Here is a 21,174-nt window from a genome sequence, read left to right as displayed (position 1 = left end):
ACATAACCACATCACAAGTCGAGGAACTTCATAACTAACACAAAACAGGCGCACACACACTCAGCTACAACAGACCCAGCACAGAGCAGTAGTATGCTGGATCATGGACCGTACCGCGTCCTGTTATACAGACGTACAGCTAATAAGTTGTTTTCTGTTCCGTGCGTCAGTACGGAGGTTCCGTGCCTTTCCACGGGTTGTAACATAATGTTCTAATATCAGACCGCAGCAGACGCCTGGGAAGCGATGATGCGTTTATTCGTCTGTGTTGAGCCGCTTTAATGACGAGGAAACTGCAGCCTAATGACACCGCTGAGTCGTACATCTGCCCTTTATTTACTCAGTCGCTTACTCATAATGAGTGTGTGTGTTTGTGCGTGTGTGTGTGTGAAAGAGACAGTAATTCGAGATCCCCCTCTTCCAGATGACACACTTCCACAGGATTGTTTGTATTATTGCCTGCACGCTCTCAGATGAACACTTAGATTGCGTGTATGTATTTATGTATGTGTGTGTGTGTGTGTGTGTGTGTGTTTGTAAGTGTCTGATGAGTATGTGTCTGAGACACTGCATGCAAGTGTGTGTGTGTGTGTGTGTGTGTGTGTGTGTGTGTGTGGAAGTGTGTATTAGTCATCCTGCTAATCACTGTTTTTCACCTGCAAGATCAAAGGCTAAAAGGCCCTCAAGTGATAACTCCGCCCACAGGAGGTGTGGCCGTCTACGGTATAACCCAGCCATGACTTTGTAGTAGCGGTTACCAGAAACTGTGATGTAAGGCTCCTTATGTCAGTCTTCTAGGAAATAGAGAAATGAAAAGAAAGTAATTATTGACAATAATTATTTAATTTTTGATAATAATAATAATAATAATAATAAGTAAATGTAAACGTTTTCACTTGTACTCTGAACCCTATCGTAAGTCAAATAAGCTACGGCGCTAAATTCTCGCTACACAAAAAATCCGCATGGATATTTTTATTTTTCAACGAAAGGGTGGCTTGTTTATGTTTTTATTTATACTTCATCATGTTTTCAACCCAAATGGCTAATTTTGAAACAAATTCCAACTTTGTAACATTTTTTAATAAAATGGCTACTTTGTCAAATATTTAACCAAAATGTCTATTTTGTCACGTTTTCAACCCAAATGGCTACTTCGTCCCGTTCTACAGCATGAACACTGGTAAACCCCACTTCCCAAAATAAAAAGGTAAAACGGCTGGAATGTTGAGGTACTATAGGTCATACCAAAGAAGGCTGGCAGCAACGTTTTTGTCAGCCTGAGAAATTATTTCTCTTATTTATATTATCATTTTTCTCCATGAGAGAGTGCTGGTATTACAATCGTATGAATCGCACTAGGATGAGGATGGAGTAGGATGGCGTCAGATCCTACACAGGACAGTTACTAATCTGGCAGGGGCGATTTTGCCAGACAAAACACGATCTCACTATCACCTGTAGCCCGTTTACGCACAAGGTGATGTTTTAATGATCACAGGTCTATCATTAGAGGAACAAACATCATCAAACACAAGGATCATCTTTATTGAGATCATCTCGTACCATATGGCGGGTAACAGTCTTAAGATGAATCACACAGGTGAAGGCCTGGTTTAGACGTCCATCACTCGTAGTTCAGTGAAACACTAAATAAGCAGATGTCTGATAACAAGCACCTCATGGCAGATTTTGGGTTATTTTGTATTTAGTAATTCACAGAACCATTTCTTCAAGGTTCTGCCCCATCAACCAGAAGGTGGTAAGTTCAACTCCCAGGACCTTCATCCTTTTACGGTAGAAAGTGAGGGGTCGGCATCACATTTACATCTTTTAGGAGAGGGATGTATAATAAATGGATATTAATAATAGATTATATTAGATAGGAAGTCTTTGTTGTTCTGTACTGTAATGTTTTGGGGATTTCACCTGAGCTGAGACTTGGGCCATACCATTTTGACAGTACCTGTCTGATGTGTAGCACGTTTCCATGATTTACACTCCATCTCACCTCAAACACCATATGTTCCTGTCTGATTCCTCTGCCTGAGTCCACCATCCTTTCTCTTTTTGTAACTTCTTCTCTACTAAACGTTTCTCCTCGGGATAGGATTATAATCTGGAGGTATTGCAGAGGCATGGACCCGAAGCTCTGCTCTCGTTTGGCTTGAATGCACTGAAAAAGCTCTTGAACAAGGGGCGTGGTCAACAACGTTTAGCATGATGGGCTTCTCCTATGTCTCAGGGGTGTGGCATGTACGGAATAATATGGAAATCAAGCCCGAAATCTTAAATTTAGAAACCTTATAGGTTCTTCAGGCCTTCTGGGCAACCCTTCAAAGCTGTATGTAGAACTTTACAGCAGAAGATTCCTTAAAGAACGCTAGAAACCTTTATTAATCCAATGAGCCCTAAAAGAACGTATTGTATCAAGCGTGAAGGCCAAATTTGGTTGAAAGTTACCAAAAAAAAGACCAAAAATTTGGAGTAACTTAAGGGTTCTTTAAAGGTTCTTCGCTTTAGGAAGAAAAGGGTTCTGCTTGGAACCCTTTCAGAGACGAACACATTTCTCTGTAGGGTTCAGCTCTTCTGGAGGGACAACTGAAGACCTGTTAAGGGTTCCAAATCTTTTAAGAGTGCACCAGAAAAAATTCTAATCAGTCAATTTTTTTCAGCTGCATATATATATATTTTTTATACCTACTGTACAGTGTAACACCTTTTTCTACGCTATTTTAATAATTGCTTCAAAACAAGGGCCCGTATTTACAAAGCTTCTTAAGGCTTAAAGTTGCTCCTAGTGATGAAGTTCTATGAAAGTTCCTAGAATTATGGCATTTTAGGGATTAAATCTTAGTAAAGATAAAAATAATAAAATCAGTATGGTAAATAAATGTAAGAACTTAACTGCTGTGTGGAAATTGGTTGCTTCAAACGTAGACACATTTTTAACATTTGGCTGTTTTACTTAACTTTAAGATATTTAGTCAATAACAGAAACTTTGCATAAAGTAGCCTGTAGTCATGCTTATACAATTTCACTGTCTGTTCTATTATCACATATTATATTGTCACAAAGAGCGAATTTCAAGACCTTCACAGAGGTCAGAGGTTATTTTTTATCAACCAATCACAGTCCTCGAATTGCTACATCATCCCTAGCAACGAGGGTCGACCACACCTTCTCACCAAGATAAAGATTTTTGTATTTTCCTTACTCAGAGTGGCTCTGAGAAGTTTCCTAAATCACTTTTAGTCTAGGACGCCCAGCTAGGACATTTTAAGCTAAGATAGGAGCTCTCTCAGAGAATTCTAAGAAGCTTTGTGAACACAGGGCCAGATGAATAGACTTAAAAATATATCTTTAAGGAAAATTTCTGTTTGTCTATGTTTTCTGTGTCCCTTGTGTCACTTTTTCTTGGTACCAAACCAGAAGCTATTTGGTGTTGGTGCCATGATCCGGGTTTTTTTGTCGTGGAAAAGTTTGTAAAGGTTTATACCAAGATTAGACACCAAGTTTGGGGAACAGCCAATGATGTTGATTGGCGTGTGAGTCTAGTCTAGTCAGGACATGGCGGATGACTCATTTTCCAGTTTCAAAACTTGTGAACATTGAGTAAAAGAGAGAGAAAGAGGAGAATTTTTTTTTTTTCCGCAACAGGAAAAAGGTGGACGCTATTCGCCTATTCACACATCGGCATTTATGTGTGAATGCAGCCTGTCTCTGAAATGCATGGCCTGTGGTGTCTTCATGCATCTTCTCGTCTTGTCTCAGTCTGCCATTGTGTCTGTCTCCGTCTCTGTCTCCGTCTCCAACTACCAGAGTGCATATTGTACATGAATGCTAATGTTCATGCTTCTGTGGCTCTTGTATTTGTCGTCCCCTGATCTTTATGCCTGATGTCTTCTTCTGAATGGCATAAAGATGTCCGCATCTGTGCAAGCGCTGCTCCCACTCTGGTGAAGCTTAATGTACTGAACGAACCAGATCCCCGACCAGCACCCTGGACTGCTCTGCATCCTTGATATATCCAGTCATATGATTTTCTCACTCACTGCTTTATCTTCTTTTCTGCCCCGCCCCCTTTGGCTCGCTCTGACCAGCGCACGGACGACAGCATGACCATCGACACCACGTTGCTTGTACACTTCTTCGGGAAGAAAGGGAAGGCGGAGTTAACATTCGATGACTTCTACAGGTATTTGACCCTGATGATGCACTGATGATGCACTGATGATGATGATGATGATGATGCCTTAAACCGCTATTGTCTTCTTGCAATTTGTAATGTTCCTAAATTTTGAAAATTACTTTTTGCATTCACACAAAATGGTCTGAAATTAATCAATTTAAATAAAATGCTGTTACATTAAATATTTTACTTTGCAAATATTCAAAAAATAAAACATTCACGAATTCATAAATAAAACCTAAATTCCAAACTTCACCAAGTCACCTCGCACATTCGCATAATTAACGAAATTGCTTTCGCGCTCTCCAATCGACCTCTCGCATGTGTACAAAATGATCTCGCATTCACTAATTTACCTCGTATTTGCATGAATGTGCTTTCACATTCATAATTTTATTTATATGCTGATTTACTGTACAGCGCTCTCACATTTATAAAACTTGCTTATGAGATTTCTACAAGATGTGTTTAGGTTTACAAAGCCTCACCGCTCACATTTACATAAAATGCTCTCAGATTCACTTATTTGCGCAACAGGACATACAGTAAATGTCTTTTCACATTCATCAAAGATGCTCTCGTACGGCTTAATTTGCTGTTTACCTGTGGAAGAGAAAAATGGGTTCAGGATAATGATTTAATATCCAATGTTTTGCCTTTCTCGTTCGTCTACAGTGCTTGAGGTTGATTACTAACAATCGTTGAAAAAATACAAACACGTTATCTCCAAAACTTACCAATGAGAGCAGGGCTTATTTATATACTGAACGTTCACTTATGGGTGACTATAACATCATCGGGATTGAAAAACTAATGACTATAGATCACAGATTGAAATCCAATACCCAGAAACCTGAGTCCATCTACACTTTATTATTTTCCTCTTTCAGTTGAGGTTTGCATTTGTTTCTGTCCCTTTTCTTTTGCACCCTCTCAGGTTTATGGATAACCTCCAGACCGAGGTGCTGGAGATCGAGTTTCTGACCTACTCCAAAGGCATGACCACCATCAGCGAGGAGGATTTCGCTCGCATCCTCCTGCGATACACCAACGTGGAGGACATCCGCAGCTACCTGGAGAACGTGCGCCAGTCCATCCCTGATGAAAAGGTGCCTCTGCTTTTTTATTTCTCATTGTATGTAAGCAAACCCTCCTAAGTTTTCCTGATCATCCCGCGCCTCAACATTCTTACACACGTCACACCTGAACGCTTCGCCGCTCCATCAGCAGTGAGTGTGTGTGTGTGTGTGTGTGTGTGTGTGTGTGTGTGTGTGACACCAGCTTGTAAGCCGCAGTGTAATCTTACATCTCTTCCTGTCACCTCTGCCCCTTAAACTCCACTCCTCCCCTTTGTTCTTGTGAGTGATTGACAGGCTGCTGCCCCAATAGTATCATGTTAAGCGCGGTTAGGCGCCCTCGCTAGTGAAAAGAGCGGCTTCTTCTCAGGGAGGTGGATGTTTTGGTGCAAACCGAACATGTTCACATGAGGCCTTTTGTTTCTCATGAAAGCGCCGTAGTGCGAAATGCGATAACACTGATAAACAGAAGGAAGTAATCACACAGGCTAGATCTACTTTTTTTCCTCAATTTCAATAAAATGCTCTCACACGCAATATTTTACTTCGCAAATGAGAATGAGAACCCATTTCCTCAGCTAAGGATTGTAATAATGAATAACATAAAAAATGTTAATAACAGCATTATGTAATCAGTTTCATACCCAAATACCCTGCGTTTCTCAAACAATATTTTTCTCATGGGAATCTTTGGTTTCCCTTCAAGAGTTAAAAAGGTTGGTTGGTGGTTTGAAATCTTCTTCCTGTCATAACATCTTACCAACTGGTTAGTTTTCAACAATTGGACCATCTGTTCTTATATTAATTAATAATGCGTTGGCATTTGGTTGTGTACCTGTATATCGTAAGCATGTATTTTCTCAGTCATTAATTCAGTCACAAATTAAGGATTGAAAGGTTGAGGCAGTGAGCAGGTTTCTCTGGCTCTGCTTTAAAATGGCTTCCTTTGTATCTTTCTGATAGAACATTTTCAGTAACTAAGGGTAATTACGTCTCTTCATGTGCACCTCAGTTATACTGTATGGGGTGCCGCAAGGTCTCGTTCTAGGTCCTATTTTATTTTCTCTTTATTTGCTTCCATTTGAGTCCCTAAAAAAAACAAGGAGTTGAAGAAGTTTCTTATCATTGTTATGCAGACGATTTACAGTTATACGCATCTTTTAATCGTCAAAACATGGCAGGCACCGACTGTGGATGAACATGTCTAACTCGCTCTTGTTTTTATCAGCTCAGAAGCATTGGCTAATTCAGAACTATGGCATCTCTGGCTGGGTTAAGATGATTATTCATGCTTTTATTTAATCAAATGCAGATTACTGTAACTTGCTCTTCACTTGGCTTGTCTTCAAATGGTCGAAAATGCGTAACCTATCGACAAAGAGGGAGCATGCAACACCTGTTTCAATTTCTTTACACTGGCTCCCTATTAGGTTTAGAATTGAATTTAACATTTTAGCAATTACATACAGCACTTTGCACGCTCATGCTCCCTTGTACATCAAAGATCTACTGCGGCCGTATGTTTTGAGTAGATCTCTGAGATCCGCGGATCAGAGTTTACTGAGTTTTCTTTGTTCCAGACTGAAAAACAGAGGGGTTTGTGCTTTTGAAGTTGCTGCTCCCACACTTTGGAATGCTTCTTCAAAAAAAAAGCATCTTAAGACCCATCTTTTTGGACTTTAATTGTAATAAGTTTTATGTGATTTTATGGGACTTCTTTAAATGTCACTGTCATTTATTTATTTATCTATTTATGTAGTCTTCTCCTAAGTTTTAGAAGTATTCTATGATTGTTTTTCATTTTCATGTTCAATCTTTTTTTAGTATAAAACACTTTGTGAATTTGTATTTACAAACGTGCTATATAAATAAAGACTTAATTTTACTATACTTTAACAGTAACATGTTATACTCACTAGTTCCTTAGCCTTAATTTTCTGCCAGATAACATTTTTAGCTCATTGTTAGCATTTTTAGCTCAACTGTCGCTTAATGCTTTAAATTATGATCCAGAATTGGACTAAACTACTAATATAAACTGATTAGGCATAAGCACAGAAAAACAGTTAGCAATATTAGCCACATCTACATGCTTCCAGATACCGTTTCACATGTCGCTATTATGAACTAAGAGGCTATATGCTACTGCTAACATGCTACTGTAACTCTCTACAGTACTGTTTTCTAGTCTAATATTAAACTCTAGACAAGGACATTTATCCACATAATCCCAAATGCTAGCATCATACCAGCCTTAGATCTGAGTTAGTTGGCTCTTTCAGAAACATCCTTTTACAAAAAGAAATGTAATATTGTAGGACATTAGTTATCCTTATAAGACTGCAACAAAGACACCCACACATTAACCTGTGGCTAAAAATCTTTTATGATATAGTTGTTTCCTTACAATTACCTTTAGAAATAAATCTAGTTTGCTCATGCTGTTAAAACTTTTCTAATGGCTGTGACAATAACCTACAACTACTACGAATGCTAACATTTATCTCAGATGTGTTGGCTTTTTAAGAAGAAAAGACTCTGTGGCTATGATAAGGCTAATGATTTCGCTATCTAGCTAGGATGTGGCTGTTAAGACTTACAAAGGCAAAGTGAGGAGAAAATGCGACTAAACTGTTGGGAGTATAAACATTTGTCGTTAACAGATTTAACGACAAAAATGTTACGTTAACAATATTACAACGCTGGATAAATTTGGGTAAATTTAAATTTTGGGGTTTTGCATCTACGTGCATCTAAGTAGATGAAAAAACTTTTTTTTTTTTTTTACATTATAATAACAAGATAATAAACCTAACAGACATAAGTTTATTATTTATTTTGATGTATATGTAACATTATTTCTGTTTATTGTTATCACTTCCTAGCCAGGCCCTGTACACCTGAGTTTCAGACCAGCTAACTAGTTCCTCAGTAAAGTTTAGTTACTTTTATCAGTGTTAGCATTGATTTGTATCTTAATTTGTAAAGATTCCAAAACAAACTTAAGATTGTAGTTATTTTTTATTATCTTATATATATATATATATAAACTCAACTTTTAAACCTTAATTTATTGTATTTCTGCCTCAGATGGCTGTTTGAAAGTGTTGTGATGGCAAAAACTAGTCAAAAACGTCGGGAACATTAACCTTTACCTTCGATAAAATTGGAGCACATGAAGAGTAACATGGTAATTTAGTTACATTTAGCACCAGCTGCTAACTTCTGTGGCTTTTGAAGATTTGATAAACATTTACACCGCATCACCTTTGATTGATGAACCCCTAGCGATTAGACCGGCGTGTTACGCGGGAGCATTGTAGCACTTCTTTTAAATCAATTTGGCATCAGTGTGTATTGACTTTGAAGCAAAACAAAAGGTCTTATGGATAACAGTGTTCCTCAGCACAATGCCGCTGATGCTATTGTGCGTTTGGTGTGTCCTATCTTGGAGACGTATCCTTATCAGATGATGGATGGTTTCAGCTCGTTTTTCACAAGCAGCCAAGCCTGTCCTGTCAAAGTGCATCGTCCCTTATTTCATCACGTTATTCACTTTTACAGCTGTTTTATCTCTGTGAATAATTTTAACTATGACATCGTGCTGAAGGATTGCTTTAAACCTTACAAACCTTTGTGCTTCGAGATATTGCATGAAGTTGAAACATCACAAAAAAAACTGAGATTAGGTCGTATCTGATTGGCTAGTCTTTGACGACCCGTTGACATCCAGTGACCACCATATTTGACTCACATAAATGTTTAGCATGAAGTTGTTGTATTGTATGCAAAGTTAGATTTTTAATATGTAGAAAGTTTGACATTTGTCTTAGCTGATACATTAGCCCAATTACGTATGTGATAAAAGCCAATGTGTCAGTTTACCAGCTAACTCATCATGTTTGCTAGTCTAAAGGAAAAGCGCTAACATGTTTCCTTAACATTAGCGGACTAGCCAATGCTAGCCTAACCAATTTTGTTGTGTGCAACATTAATAAATCAACATAAGGCTAGCTATTGTATTCTGTAATTTAAATAGAAATGTAAATACAGAATGTATAATTCAGAAACATCCTAGCATATGCTTACGTAATAAAAAAAAAATAAAACAAATGCATTTTAACCCGGTTTTTAATTTGATAATGTTCTTTTTGTTTCTCTTCACAGGGCATTACGTTTGAAGAGTTCAGGTCTTTCTTTCAGTTCCTGAACAACCTTGAAGACTTCGCTATTGCTATGCAGATGTACAACTTCGCCAGTCGTTCTATCGGACAAGGTTTGGTTTTACAGATGTCTACTTTCAGTTGATTAAAGAACACTGTTGCTAGGCAACTGGACAGATGCTAGCAAGTCTAAACTGTTTAATGTTTTATGAACTATAAACAAGACAGATTTGTATGTATGTAAACATTCTCCTCAGAGACTCGATATAACTTACTAAACACTGTAATTCTATTTTGTAGCCACCGTTTTACAGATTTAAGTTGTTTAAATCACACGGACACTGTTGCTGGGTAACAGTTGACTATTACTTGACTTAGGATTTATACACTCAGCAAAAAAAGAAACGTCCTCTGACTTTCAACTGTTTTTACTTTCAGTAAACTTAATGTGTAAATATTTGTATGAACACTAAAAGAGTCAACACCATAAGACATAAACTAAAAATGTTTCCCAATGTGTCCCTGAATGAAGGGAGGCTCAAAATCAAAAGTACCAGTCAGTATCTGGTGGCCACCAGCTGCTTGAAGTACTGCAGTGCATCTCCTCCTCATGGACTGCCTATTGCGGACAGTCTGAGCACTGATGGAGGGATTGTGTGTTCCTGGTGTGACTCGGCCAGTTGTCGTGGCCATCCTGTACCTGTCACGCAGGTGTGATATTCGGATGTACCCATCCTGTGCGGGTGTTGTTACACGTGGTCTTCCACCGCGAGGATGATCAGCTGTCCTTCCTGTCTCCCTGTAGCGCCGTCTTAGGCGTCTCACGGTGCGGACATGGTGATTTATCGCCCTAGCCACATCAGCGGTCCTCATGCCTCCCTGCAGCATGCCTTTTTTTGCTGAGTATTTATATATAGTAGTTTAGCTTATAAGTGAATAGTAATGTGCCTTTATTGTGAACAATGAAAAGGAGTAGCACTAAGAAATTACTTTAATTATAATCTTGCCTGTAAGACCTTTTACAGTATAAAGCCACATAACTATGCCAAGAAGAGTTGAGTTGAATTGATTGATTGCTTAAAAAAGACTCTTTATGTCTAAAAAGAATAATGATTAAACTAGCTAGATAGCAAAGAGCTCTTATGTCAGACTTTTATAAAACAAATTTAAAAAGGCATGTAAGAATACCATCATTGACCTGAGATTTGGTGTTTACTTACTGAAAAAAGATTGTTTATAGCAACATTAGGTATAGCGCAGTGGGTTGGTAGTTAGCGCCATCGCCTTGCACCTCCAGGGCCCGGGTTTGATTACCACCTCCGGGTTCTCCGGTTTCCTCCCACAGTCCAAAGACTAATTGATGTTCCCAAATTGACCGTAGTGTGTAAATGCTTGCGTGAGTGTTAAGGTCCGAGCACGGTTGTAAAAATGTGAATAAATACAATGATCACCATTGGCCTCCAGGGTCCTGGTTGGACTGCAGAGGTTCCTAGATGGATGGATGGAGTTACCTAGAATATGGCTATTGAAGCTGTAAACCTGTGATTAATTATTTAATATTTTTGCATATATATGTGTGTGTGTGTGTGTGTGTGTGTGTGTGTGTGTTAGATGAGTTTGGGAGGGCAGTGTACGTAGCCACAGGGCTTCAACTGACTCGTCACTTAGTGAACACCATCTTTAAGATCTTCGACGTGGACCACGACGACCAGCTGAGCTACAAAGAGTTCATCGGGATCATGAAGGACAGGCTGCACCGGGGAGCCAGGGTGAGAGAGACAGAAAGAGAGACTGATTCATTATTCCAGCTGTACTGCCATCTAGTGGTGGCTGTCGGTAGCGATACCAGATCCACACCATGTCACTGAGCTAGCGTTAAATTGTTCTGTCTGTGTTTGCAGGATTATAAGGATGTGGAAAAGTTCACTTCCTTCAAGTCATGTCTGAAGAAGGAGCTGGCTGGAAGATAAGTACACACATCCACAGGACCTAGTTCTCCTGAATGAGAGTGAATGTAATGAGACAGATAGCTCCCATGCACCTAATATAAAAGTGGATTAAATATTCATTAAATGCGCTTTAAAAGACTCTGTAAAGAGTCTCTAAAGCAACATCTTAACTTGTATTTAACCTTTACTGTGGTTAAAGCGAACAGATAGACTGTACGACGTTTAGACAGTAGGGTTTCTATGTAAACTGTGACTAACGTAGCTAATGCGTACATGCTAATAAAGAATGTCTCTCTCTGAAAGTGTCTTTCTCTCATAATAACGTCTCTCTTTATCTCTCTTGCTGTCTCTCTCGTGCACCAGGTAAACAGTGTGAGATCAATCCAGAATTTGTTTAAAGGAAGGAGCCTTCATCGATACCATCATCACCATCATGACCAGATGTCTTCCATAGAGCGTCTGTTGAGACGGTTCTGCACTGCATGTTCTGCATGACTTTCCTCCATTCTCTCAGCTCTTCCAACACCGGAATTTTACCTAATATGAGAATGATGTAATAAATTAAATAATTAAATGATTATAATAATAATTATTATTATATATGCACTTCTGAAACTGTACAACACTATACACACTGTGAAGCGATGGCTGTTTAAATGCACACAGTTCATGAGTCTGCTGCCTTTTGATGATTTCTGATTTATTTTTATCACTATATGGCGATCACGACACTGCTTCATCATAGTTTTCTTTCCTGAAAGAAAGATCCGAGGTTTATACACACGTTAATTATGCTAATTCTTCCTACTTATTTATTCGGATTTATTTTAGATTGTTCGTTAACTCGGACAAGTGAAACCAAAGCTAGCAAACTAGCTTAAACATAGTTGTACGTAGCTAACGTACTTGATCCTGATAGGTCAGGTGGCGTAGTATTGTTTCGATATGAAGAACCTCACGTTTAGAGAGACAGGTAAATAATAATCAATAAAATGTGCAGTTATTTGACTATCACAGAAGGGGTCTTTTTAAAACTTTTCTCCATAACATGAGAAATTGTTGAACGGTAATGATTGTCATCACGGTAATGACATGCCGATTCAATTTTTCGGATTTTGTTACAATTCTAAACAAACTTGGCAAATAATTGTTTGCTGCCTGCCAATGTGCGAATTCTTTAAAGTGCACCACCTGCAGGATTATAGAGAAACTGCAACATTTTAGTCACCACAAATGCAAACACAGATGAATAAAAAAAAAAAATGCATATTTTGGAGTCAGCGTGGAGATACACAACTTGTACTAAATGTTTTGTTTTACGAATTGTGATATTGATTTTTCCCCCCTAATTTGAGTTTTTTTGGGTCCTTAAAAGGTAAAAGGGAGGTTGGTGACGGTATGACTGTTTACAGCTGCTATAACATACTCTGTACGTATTCCCATGATATTAAACATATATATAACTGGCTATAACTGGATAACTGGTATGAAATGTTCTTTAATACATAAAAAAAATTATAGTAAAAAGAGGAATAAAAAACATTGGGGGTTGTGCTGTTATGTTCTAAGAAAATAGTTTTGCTCTTTAACGCATCACTGTTACGCTAATACACAGTATAAATATAGAGTATGGTGAACCTGAAGTGCCTGATTAGAGTGATTAAAGATTGTATTGTTTTATATAAAGGCTAACATCAGAGCGTCTTTATTAAATTTGATTAAAGTCTGCAATTTTGCCCGAGTTTATGAGACTGTTAGAAACACGACCGAGAACTGCACGCGACACTGTGATCTGTGTGTGGACGATCTGAATAATCATACAGCCTGTTTAACTGAAGTATAAAATTAATGTCATGAAATGCCTGAATTATAATATGAGAATATTTATTTATAATTATTTATAATATATACTGTTGTGTCGCATTCTTTATATTTTAATACTAATAACCAGTTGTTGTACTTGGAACTTGAAATTCTGCCCTTTTTTTTTTTTTATTATTATTCCTGGTATGTGAAGCTTCTCATTGTCACCCGGTAGCCTGGATGGAACTATATTATAAATTCATTATCAAATATTTGTTGTTATTGTTTGTTTTTTTGAATGTATTTTTCTCCTGTAGTTTCTGCATCAGAGAATTTTAATAAAGCATGTATCCTACTGTACGAGCAGTAACGTTTAATAGATGCTAAAGTGTTTCGCGGACAAGCTAACTAACTCAGGTTTAATGTTTAGCTACTGTTGGAAAGCAGAAGCTAGCTTAAATACTGTATTTCCTCAGTTGAAGCTAGCTAGCTAAGTTTAACCCTGAGTATATCCAGTGATGTGTTTAGGTGTTGTGGTTTCTTGCTAAGTTACAGCAACAAGTTTTATGGTTTTGTTTTAATTAACTTTAAGACACGCTGGAGAAAGAAGTACAGTTTACAGCTGCCCTGACATACAGTAAGCGCTAACATGAATTAGCTTGTTTCATAAATAATAAGTGTGACTATAAAAAAGGTAGATGTCATTCTTAAATTAAAATAAAAGCACTTTTCTTTAAACTAAAACATTTCGGGAGAGGAGAATAGTGAACTTCAGGGTGGCGGCTCTACCTCAGTTTCATCACACAATCGTTGATTATTTTGCTCACAGCATAACACAAACTTAAAATCTATTAAAATTGTACTGTAGACACTATTTCTATCACATAAACACTTGTGCAGCTCATAACTACAGAATAAAACTCAATCATCTTTTATATCGCTTTATCCCGTATTCAGGGTCGCGGGGCCTGGAGCCTATCCCAGGAGGCTTAGGGCATGAGGCAGGGTACACCCTGGACAAGGTGCCAATTCATCGCAGGGAGCACACACACACGCACACACTAGGGGCAATTTGGGAACGCCAATTAGCCTAACCTGCATGTCTTTAGACATGTGGGAGGAAACCCACCAAACATGGGGAGAACATGCAAACTCCATGCACACAGAGACAGGAATCGAACCCGGACCCTGGAGGTGCAAGGTGACAGTGCTAACCACTATATGTGGGGAAAAAAGTTTTTAAAAAATAAATATTAAATTGTTGGCTCAGTGGTAGGTTTTTTACTTGCCATGTTCAGTTCCCTTTCAATACCCAAACTCCAGCCATTGGATCCAGTGCTGGATCGAAGCCCAGGTAAAATGGCAGGTTTGTGTCAGGAAGGGCATCTGGCCAGAGAACTCCTGTGTGTGGATCAGAGGTCTGCTGTGAGGCCCTTGAGAGCAGCATGCTGTATATTGGTGTTGAGTTCCCGGTGTCAAAGAGAAAAGTATAATGTTTTTGACTTTAGATTGGATTATAACATTATAAAAGGTCTCGGGTTCTCATCCCCCAACTGCTCAGATGTATAATGAGATAAAAGTGTAAGTTGCTTTGGATAAAAGCATGTGCTGCTTTGATTTGTATTCTGATTCTGTAAGTATCACAATTATATAAATATCCCATTTGGATATTACAATTTGTTTCAGATTTTTTTTTAAACCTAACAAATAATTTTATAGGGCCTGTTAATGTGTGAGTAACTTTAAAGTGCACCCCCTGCAGGATGATAGGGGAACATACACAGTTTAAGGACGGTGTTCTTCAGCTCGAGGCGGTTTAACCGTCCATTTGCTGTGTCAGGATTGATGGATCGCTGAACGAGCCAATCTCAGCGCAGGAGGCGGGGCCTGTCCCGCCTGCCTGCCAGTGACGCAAAACTCACGCGTCACCGCTTGTTTGTCTTCCGTCCTGCTTTGACGTGTTTAGCTCCGTCCCGACTGGCGTTATTAGCAGTTCTTACCGGCGCAGGGAGCGTTATAACCAGCGGTTCCGACCCGAACATGTCCGAGGGGCGGCTGAGGAGGAGTTAATGGTCATAGTGAGGGTTTTCAGCGGGTGTCAGGTCGGTTGTCGGTCGGCTATGAGACAGCGTTTGTTTGCTAACGCGCTAGCAGGGTTGTGTGAGAGTCGGGTGTGATCTGAGAGTGTGTGTGTGTGTGTGTGTGTGTGTGTGTGTGTGTGTGTGTTTCAGGATGAACTGGATTTTCCCGCTGTCTAAGGGCTCGGGAGCGATTCCGCCTCTCAACAGTCTGCAGAAACAGAAGCAGCGGCAGATCGAGTCGCTTAAAGCCGCGCATCCGACGTGAGTGTCCGAGAGCTGCTAGCTAACAGGCTAGCTTAGCGCGTGAAGCCCCTACATCCGGGTACCTCAGTCAGATTAAAGTCTTACACAGTGTTACTGCTGTACTGTTTGATCTGCCCTCACTCATCCGGGGCTTTTTATCTTCTTATCATCATCAGGGCCAAATCTGTTCTCATAAGTTTTAATTTTTATATATAAGTACATATTTGTGTCATTCTCAAAACTTTTGGCCCCCCAGCTGTACATCATGTTTAGTCAGAAGTTCAGACTCAGTTGTCAGTGTTTCTCATGTGTTTCTTTGTTATTCCAAAAAAAAAAAAAAAAACACCAGAATTTGTTATTTTAAAAAAAAAAAGAATCGTTTGAAGATTTTCCTTTTAATTGAATAACAATGTAAGGGCTGAGAAATGGTGAAGGGAAGGGTTTCTAGAGCAGACGTGTGTGTGTGTGTGTGTGACGTCATGACCCACATCGGTGTTGTTCCACCAGCATCGCCGAAATCCAGAAAGATGTGGAGTACCGGATTCCTTTCACCGTCAACAACTCGACCATCAGCGTCAACATGTGAGTGTGACCGTTTACACGTAAACACACAGCGCGATTCCTTTCAGGGTCAGGGTGCCAATAGTTGTGTAAAAAAAAAAATACAAATGTGTCTTTTTTTTTACAGATTGCTTCCACCACAGTTCCCTCAGGAGAAGCCGGTCGTCACTGTGTATCCTCCCGTCGGTCATCACGTAGTGGACGGGAACAACGGCACCGTGGTCACCAGCCCCCTCATCGCCAACGTACGCATCAACACACACACACACTGTGTTAACCTGTTTACAAACGAGCATCACTCTCATCTTTTCCTTTCATCTCATACTTGTTTTTTCTCTGCTCCAGTTCGGGATGCATTCGGACCTCGGGAAGGTGATCCAGAGCTTGCTGGATGAGTTCTGGAAGAGTCCGCCGGTCCTGATGTCGGGCGCGCCCGCCTTCCCTTTGTGAGCGCACGCCTCCTCCTCCATTTATTTATTTTTGTTTGTTTGTTTGTTTTTCTTTTACTTGCACACAACTCTAATATAGTTAAGAGAAAAATCAGGTTTTTTTTCATGAACTTCTATAGTGACATCACAAAATTAATAAGTCTTGATGATAAGAATAAGAACCAATCATTTAGTAGTAGATGATTTTGATGATGTCATGGCCTGAAACATGTAGCGACAGGAACTGCCAAATTATGGTTGCTACGGTAACAGGATCCCAGCAGGTTTGTACTGATAATGTTTAAACACAAAATCACACATTGTTTTTTTTTATTCACTATGTTACTGTATTTACTTAATTTATTCTTTCTTTATATATATATATATATATATATATATATACAGTAAGTCCCTGACATACAGATGTGTTTTCACCTCGCGTACTATAGCACAGCTGTGTAGTTGCTGTAGATACAGTATAATCAGAGTGCACATGAAAAGCGTCACACCGCCTTATTGTGTAGCAGATCAAGGGCAGAAAGTAAGACATATCAAAGCTACAGTTCATACACACACACACACGTCAAGTTGTTTAGGACAGATTGTTTTAGCACAAGGTCCAAGTAAGAATCCAAAACAGAGCAAAATCTAAATAAAAACACAATGACGTCATTGACGTTATTGTGACCTGTTCAGTCCCCGAGGCGCCGGCGAGACACTCATCGGGGGCGTCTCCTGTGTGCTGGACGAGACCGGTCCTCCTGCAGAAGTTATAATAAGACCGCTGTGACTTTGTTCTCACCCAGTGTATAAATTACACTCACACACACTCCATCTTTCCACATCACTCTGTTCTCTTTGTTATTTCCACATTATTGCCCGTCGCTCCCACACATTCCTGGCTTTTTACTGCACTCGCAGAGGGATGTATACGCTCACACACACACATGACACAGTACGCCAGATCATGTGATATAACTTCCCTGATCGAACATGAGCAGACGGGTGTCGGTATCTTCATGTTTGTATGTAAGGGCTTAGTGTGTTTATTTATTTAATTATTATATATTTTTTCTTTTATTTCTTATTTATATATTAATTTTTTCTTTGTTAATTATTTTTTTCTCTAATTTTATTGTATTTATTTTACTTATTTACTTATATTAAAATTATTTCATTCTTTATTTCTATAATTTTTCCTTATTTCTATATTTACTTTTCATTTATTTATTTATACTTTTATTTTATAATTTTAATTGCATTTTATTTATATATTTGTTTTCATTTATGTATTTTTAGTTTATTTTACATCTAATTTGATGTTTTATTTGTATTAATTTAATCACGTTTTTTATTCGATTTTTTTTAAATGTATATTATTCTATTCAGTTATATGTTTATGTATTGTAGTAGTTTATTTTATATTTTAGTAATTAATTTGTCTCTGTCCTCTCTCCCCAGCATGTACAAACCTCCGTACCCCGCGCAGAATTTTCATTTCGTCCCCGCCTTCCCGAGCCAGGACCCCCAGCGGCCCGTCGTCCCCGCCCCTCTCCCACCGCCCCCGGGGTCGGAGTTACAGCAGGCGCCGTGCCGCGCCCCGGCCTACGGGCTGATCACGGACCTCCCGCTGCCCGTCCCCATGGCCGACTCTCAGGTAGCTGCGAGGCTTCCGCTGTTTATCAAGCCCCGCCCCCTTTCTCTCTCATCCACTCTCATACACACTCGCTAACCTTTAGCTACAGCACCACGCACACTGGTTTATGTGGTTTCATGTGCCTGATGTCTTTTACAGACTGGACTGAACGGACACATGTACAAGATGCCTGAAATCCCAGACACATTTCCAGAACTTTCTGAGATGAGGTAACGGAGACGGAGGACTAAAACGAGACGTTTATACACTTTACTTCACCAAACAGTTTGTTACGACGTCCTTCAGACAGCAAGGCCCAATAAATAAGTGTGTGTGTGTGTTTACGCAGTGTGTCTCAGCTGAAGGACATGAGCGATAGTGAGGACGTGCTGCTGGAGTATTTCGTATGTCTCCCTCAGCTCAAGCAGGTCTCCAGCGATAAAGAGGACCTGGTGAACACCATCGTCACTGTGGCCAGTGAGTCCTTACACACTCAGGAACGCCCCCGTGTGGGTGGGTGTGTGTGTGTGTAATTGTTCTAATTGTTGTGTTTGTACAGAAAAGAATCTGCAGCTGGAGCCTCAGCTGGATGGGAAGAGACAGGAGATGCTGTACAAAGTGAGACACACACACACACACACATGTGTGTCACTATGCTGTCTTATGATCTTGTCAAGTGGCATAAACATGTGCCCTACTGTGTGTGTGTGTGTGTGTGTGTGTGTGTGCAGTATGAGCAGCTGACCCAGATGAAGTCAACGTTCCAGACAAAAATGCAGAGACAGCATGAGCTCAGTGAGGTAAACTGTAACCGCTGTAACACACACACTCTCTGTTCATCTTTTTTCTCTTTCTCCCTCCATCACTCTGTGTTTATCTCTCTGTCCTTGTTCAGAGCTGCAGCCTGAGTACCCTGCAGGCAAGGTTAAAGGTCGCGGCCCACCAGGCCGAGGAGGAGTCTGAGGAAACGGCAGAGAACTTTCTGGAAGGAAAGATGGAGATCGATGACTTTCTCACCAGCTTCATGGAGAAGAGGACGGTACGCTCGTGTTACACATGCTTTAATGGTTTATTGTCTGTAAGCTCCGCCCACCGTTTGACCTATAATCGTCGCGTCTCTGACTCCGCGCTCTGTTGCTTCTTCCTGCAGCTTTGCCACAGCAGAAGAGCTAAAGAAGAAAAACTGCAGCAGACCATCGCGGTGCACGGACCGTTCCCTTCTGCACACTAGGCTCACTACTGGTGCGTCTCACTACACACTCCACGTCCACTAAACACTCCATGCCACCGCACCGTCCACGCCCACCGCACCCTCCATGCTCACCACACACTCCACATTCCCCCGCTCACTCCACGTCCCACTACACCCTCCATGGTTACTCTACACTCTACGTCCCACTATTGGTGCGTCTCACTACACGCTCCACTCCTCATGACACACTCCACACCCCACCGCACACTTCACGGTTACTCAAAACTCTACGTCCCACTACTGGTGCGACCCACTACACACTCCATGCTCATACTGACTCACTACACACTCCAGACGCATAAACACTTCAGACACACTCCGGACACGCCCACTCCACACTCCGGACACGCCCACTACAAATCTCATCATTCCTACAAAGTTTGTTATGATGGGTGCAGTTTACTGGGTGGTTAGATGTTTGGGTAGTTATGTTGGTTTAATGGTTTACTGGGTGGTTAGATGTTTGGGTAGTTATGTTGGTTTAATGGTTTACTGGGTGGTTAGATGTTGAGAATGTAGTTACAGTATGTTGGTTAGATTTACTTGGGGTAGTTATGTTGGTTAAGTGGTTTGCTGAGAGGGTAATTATGTTGGTTTAATGGATTGGTTAGTTGATGAGGTGGTAGTTATGAGGGGTTGGATAGATGGTTTGCTTAGTGGTGGTTATGTTGGTTAAGTTATTTGCTGAGTGGTTAGATGTTGACGTGGTAGTTTATGTCGGTTATATATTCCTAACAAATCTCAAATATTTGTTAATACTTGTCATTTTGCAATTTTAAAATAAACCCTATTCTCCAGTTTTTTTTGTTCCCAGGTTTCGGCACTACGGCAGAACGCTCAGCCTCACGACAAAGACCAAGCAACGCAGATCCAAAGTTCTCCTGCTCCCGACCGGGCCTCAGCCGAGGGGCAGAGCGTGACGGGCGCGAGCTGATGCCGAATTTCCTGATTAACGAAACGCAAGCGACAGTGTTGTACGAGCGCTTGGTGTCCTGGATGGGCTTCAGCGAGGTTGTAGCAGGCTGTAATTCAGAGTATTAGGCAGTGGGGTTCGAGGTCTCATTAGCACACACTTTGAATAGTGACGAGGGGTTTCTTTGGGTTTGGACCGCACTTGCACTTGATGGAGAATCTGAAATTTGCTGATGCTGCCAGATACACCAGAAAAAAAACATTACTGTATTTAATAATGTTGATAATAGGCTTTATTATAATCAGACATTGTATTATAAGTTTATTTAATTTGATAGGCTAATAAAATATTTCCAATAATCACTCTGTCGGAAGTGTGTGCGAGTTTTTGTGAGAAACTTTGACAAAAGAAAACCTGGAGGGGTGAATGTTTAGATCTGATCTTATGCTTGCGTAGAGGAAATCTACAGTCACAGGCTGCGTCCCAAACCGTCTTCAGATAATAAGTGTGAACCGATCGTACACGTGTGTCGTCCTGATTCTGTGTATATGGTGAAGTATTGAAACCCTGCACTACAAGTCCATGAGCTCTCGTTTTGGTACTGAGACACGTTTACACTGCATGAGTCCTTGCAGGAACATGGAACCTGTGGTTCCATGGAAGATTTCAGAAACCCTGTGGAATTGCAGCAAATCCAGAAAATTCTCAACCTGTCTGGTTACCACAACGGTTCCACTCCGTGTCCATCGGAAGGTCGTGTCACTAACAAGCATCCAAATAGTCCACCATAATCCACCATTTCTAATGGTGTCTCTCCTTTCAAGTCTCCCACATAAGACTTATCCTCAGATTGTCAATCTTAAAGGGCACCTATTA

The 21,174-nt window shown here is 40.1% G+C and overlaps 2 protein-coding genes across 5 annotated transcripts in view; both read left to right on the top strand.

The window, feature by feature from the left end:
- Positions 1-13,540, top strand: part of micu3a (mitochondrial calcium uptake family, member 3a) — a 29,886-nt gene extending 16,346 nt beyond the window's left edge. The window contains exons 10-16 of one of the 3 annotated variants that reach the window (XM_053479420.1): positions 2,111-2,125; positions 4,105-4,199; positions 5,131-5,302; positions 9,437-9,545; positions 11,044-11,201; positions 11,334-11,398; positions 11,742-13,540. In XM_053479420.1, coding sequence (XP_053335395.1) covers positions 2,111-2,125; positions 4,105-4,199; positions 5,131-5,302; positions 9,437-9,545; positions 11,044-11,201; positions 11,334-11,398; positions 11,742-11,748 — 621 coding nt within the window. In that variant the 3' untranslated portion in view covers positions 11,749-13,540. Of the gene's footprint in view, positions 1-2,110; positions 2,126-4,104; positions 4,200-5,130; positions 5,303-9,436; positions 9,546-11,043; positions 11,202-11,333; positions 11,403-11,741 lie in introns of those variants that run through there. The other 2 variants (XM_053479422.1, XM_053479423.1) reach the window with 2 other exon arrangements.
- A 1,562-nt stretch (positions 13,541-15,102) lies between these two features.
- On the top strand, positions 15,103-20,660 carry vps37a (VPS37A subunit of ESCRT-I). Of its 2 annotated transcripts, none has more exons than XM_053479397.1 (13): positions 15,103-15,286; positions 15,416-15,526; positions 16,016-16,090; positions 16,197-16,314; positions 16,415-16,515; positions 17,959-18,154; positions 18,293-18,363; positions 18,483-18,610; positions 18,693-18,751; positions 18,865-18,933; positions 19,029-19,172; positions 19,284-19,375; positions 20,200-20,660. In XM_053479397.1, the coding sequence occupies exons 2-12, from the start codon at positions 15,417-15,419 to the stop codon at positions 19,362-19,364; spliced, it is 1,152 nt and encodes a 383-aa protein (XP_053335372.1). In that variant the 5' UTR covers positions 15,103-15,286; position 15,416; the 3' UTR covers positions 19,365-19,375; positions 20,200-20,660. The 2 variants fall into 2 exon arrangements, with proteins under 2 accessions (XP_053335372.1, XP_053335371.1); XM_053479396.1 differs by having other exon boundaries at positions 20,184-20,660.
- Positions 20,661-21,174: the final 514 nt, after the last annotated feature.

The sequence above is a fragment of the Clarias gariepinus genome, chromosome 20, assembly GCF_024256425.1.
Source record: "Clarias gariepinus isolate MV-2021 ecotype Netherlands chromosome 20, CGAR_prim_01v2, whole genome shotgun sequence".
NCBI classification, from domain to species: Eukaryota; Metazoa; Chordata; class Actinopteri; order Siluriformes; family Clariidae; genus Clarias; species Clarias gariepinus.
This window is presented reverse-complemented; position numbering and strand designations above follow the sequence as displayed.

Excerpts from the sequence above, each read along its gene's own strand:
- vps37a (XM_053479397.1), top strand. The coding sequence starts at position 15,417 with ATGAACTGGATTTTCCCGCTGTCTAAGGGCTCGGGAGCGATTCCGCCT. Across the intron at positions 16,516-17,958 it reads GGCGCGCCCGCCTTCCCTTT|CATGTACAAACCTCCGTACC; the intron begins GTGAGCGCACGC and ends CTCTCTCCCCAG. Across the intron at positions 18,364-18,482 it reads CCAGAACTTTCTGAGATGAG|TGTGTCTCAGCTGAAGGACA; the intron begins GTAACGGAGACG and ends GTGTTTACGCAG.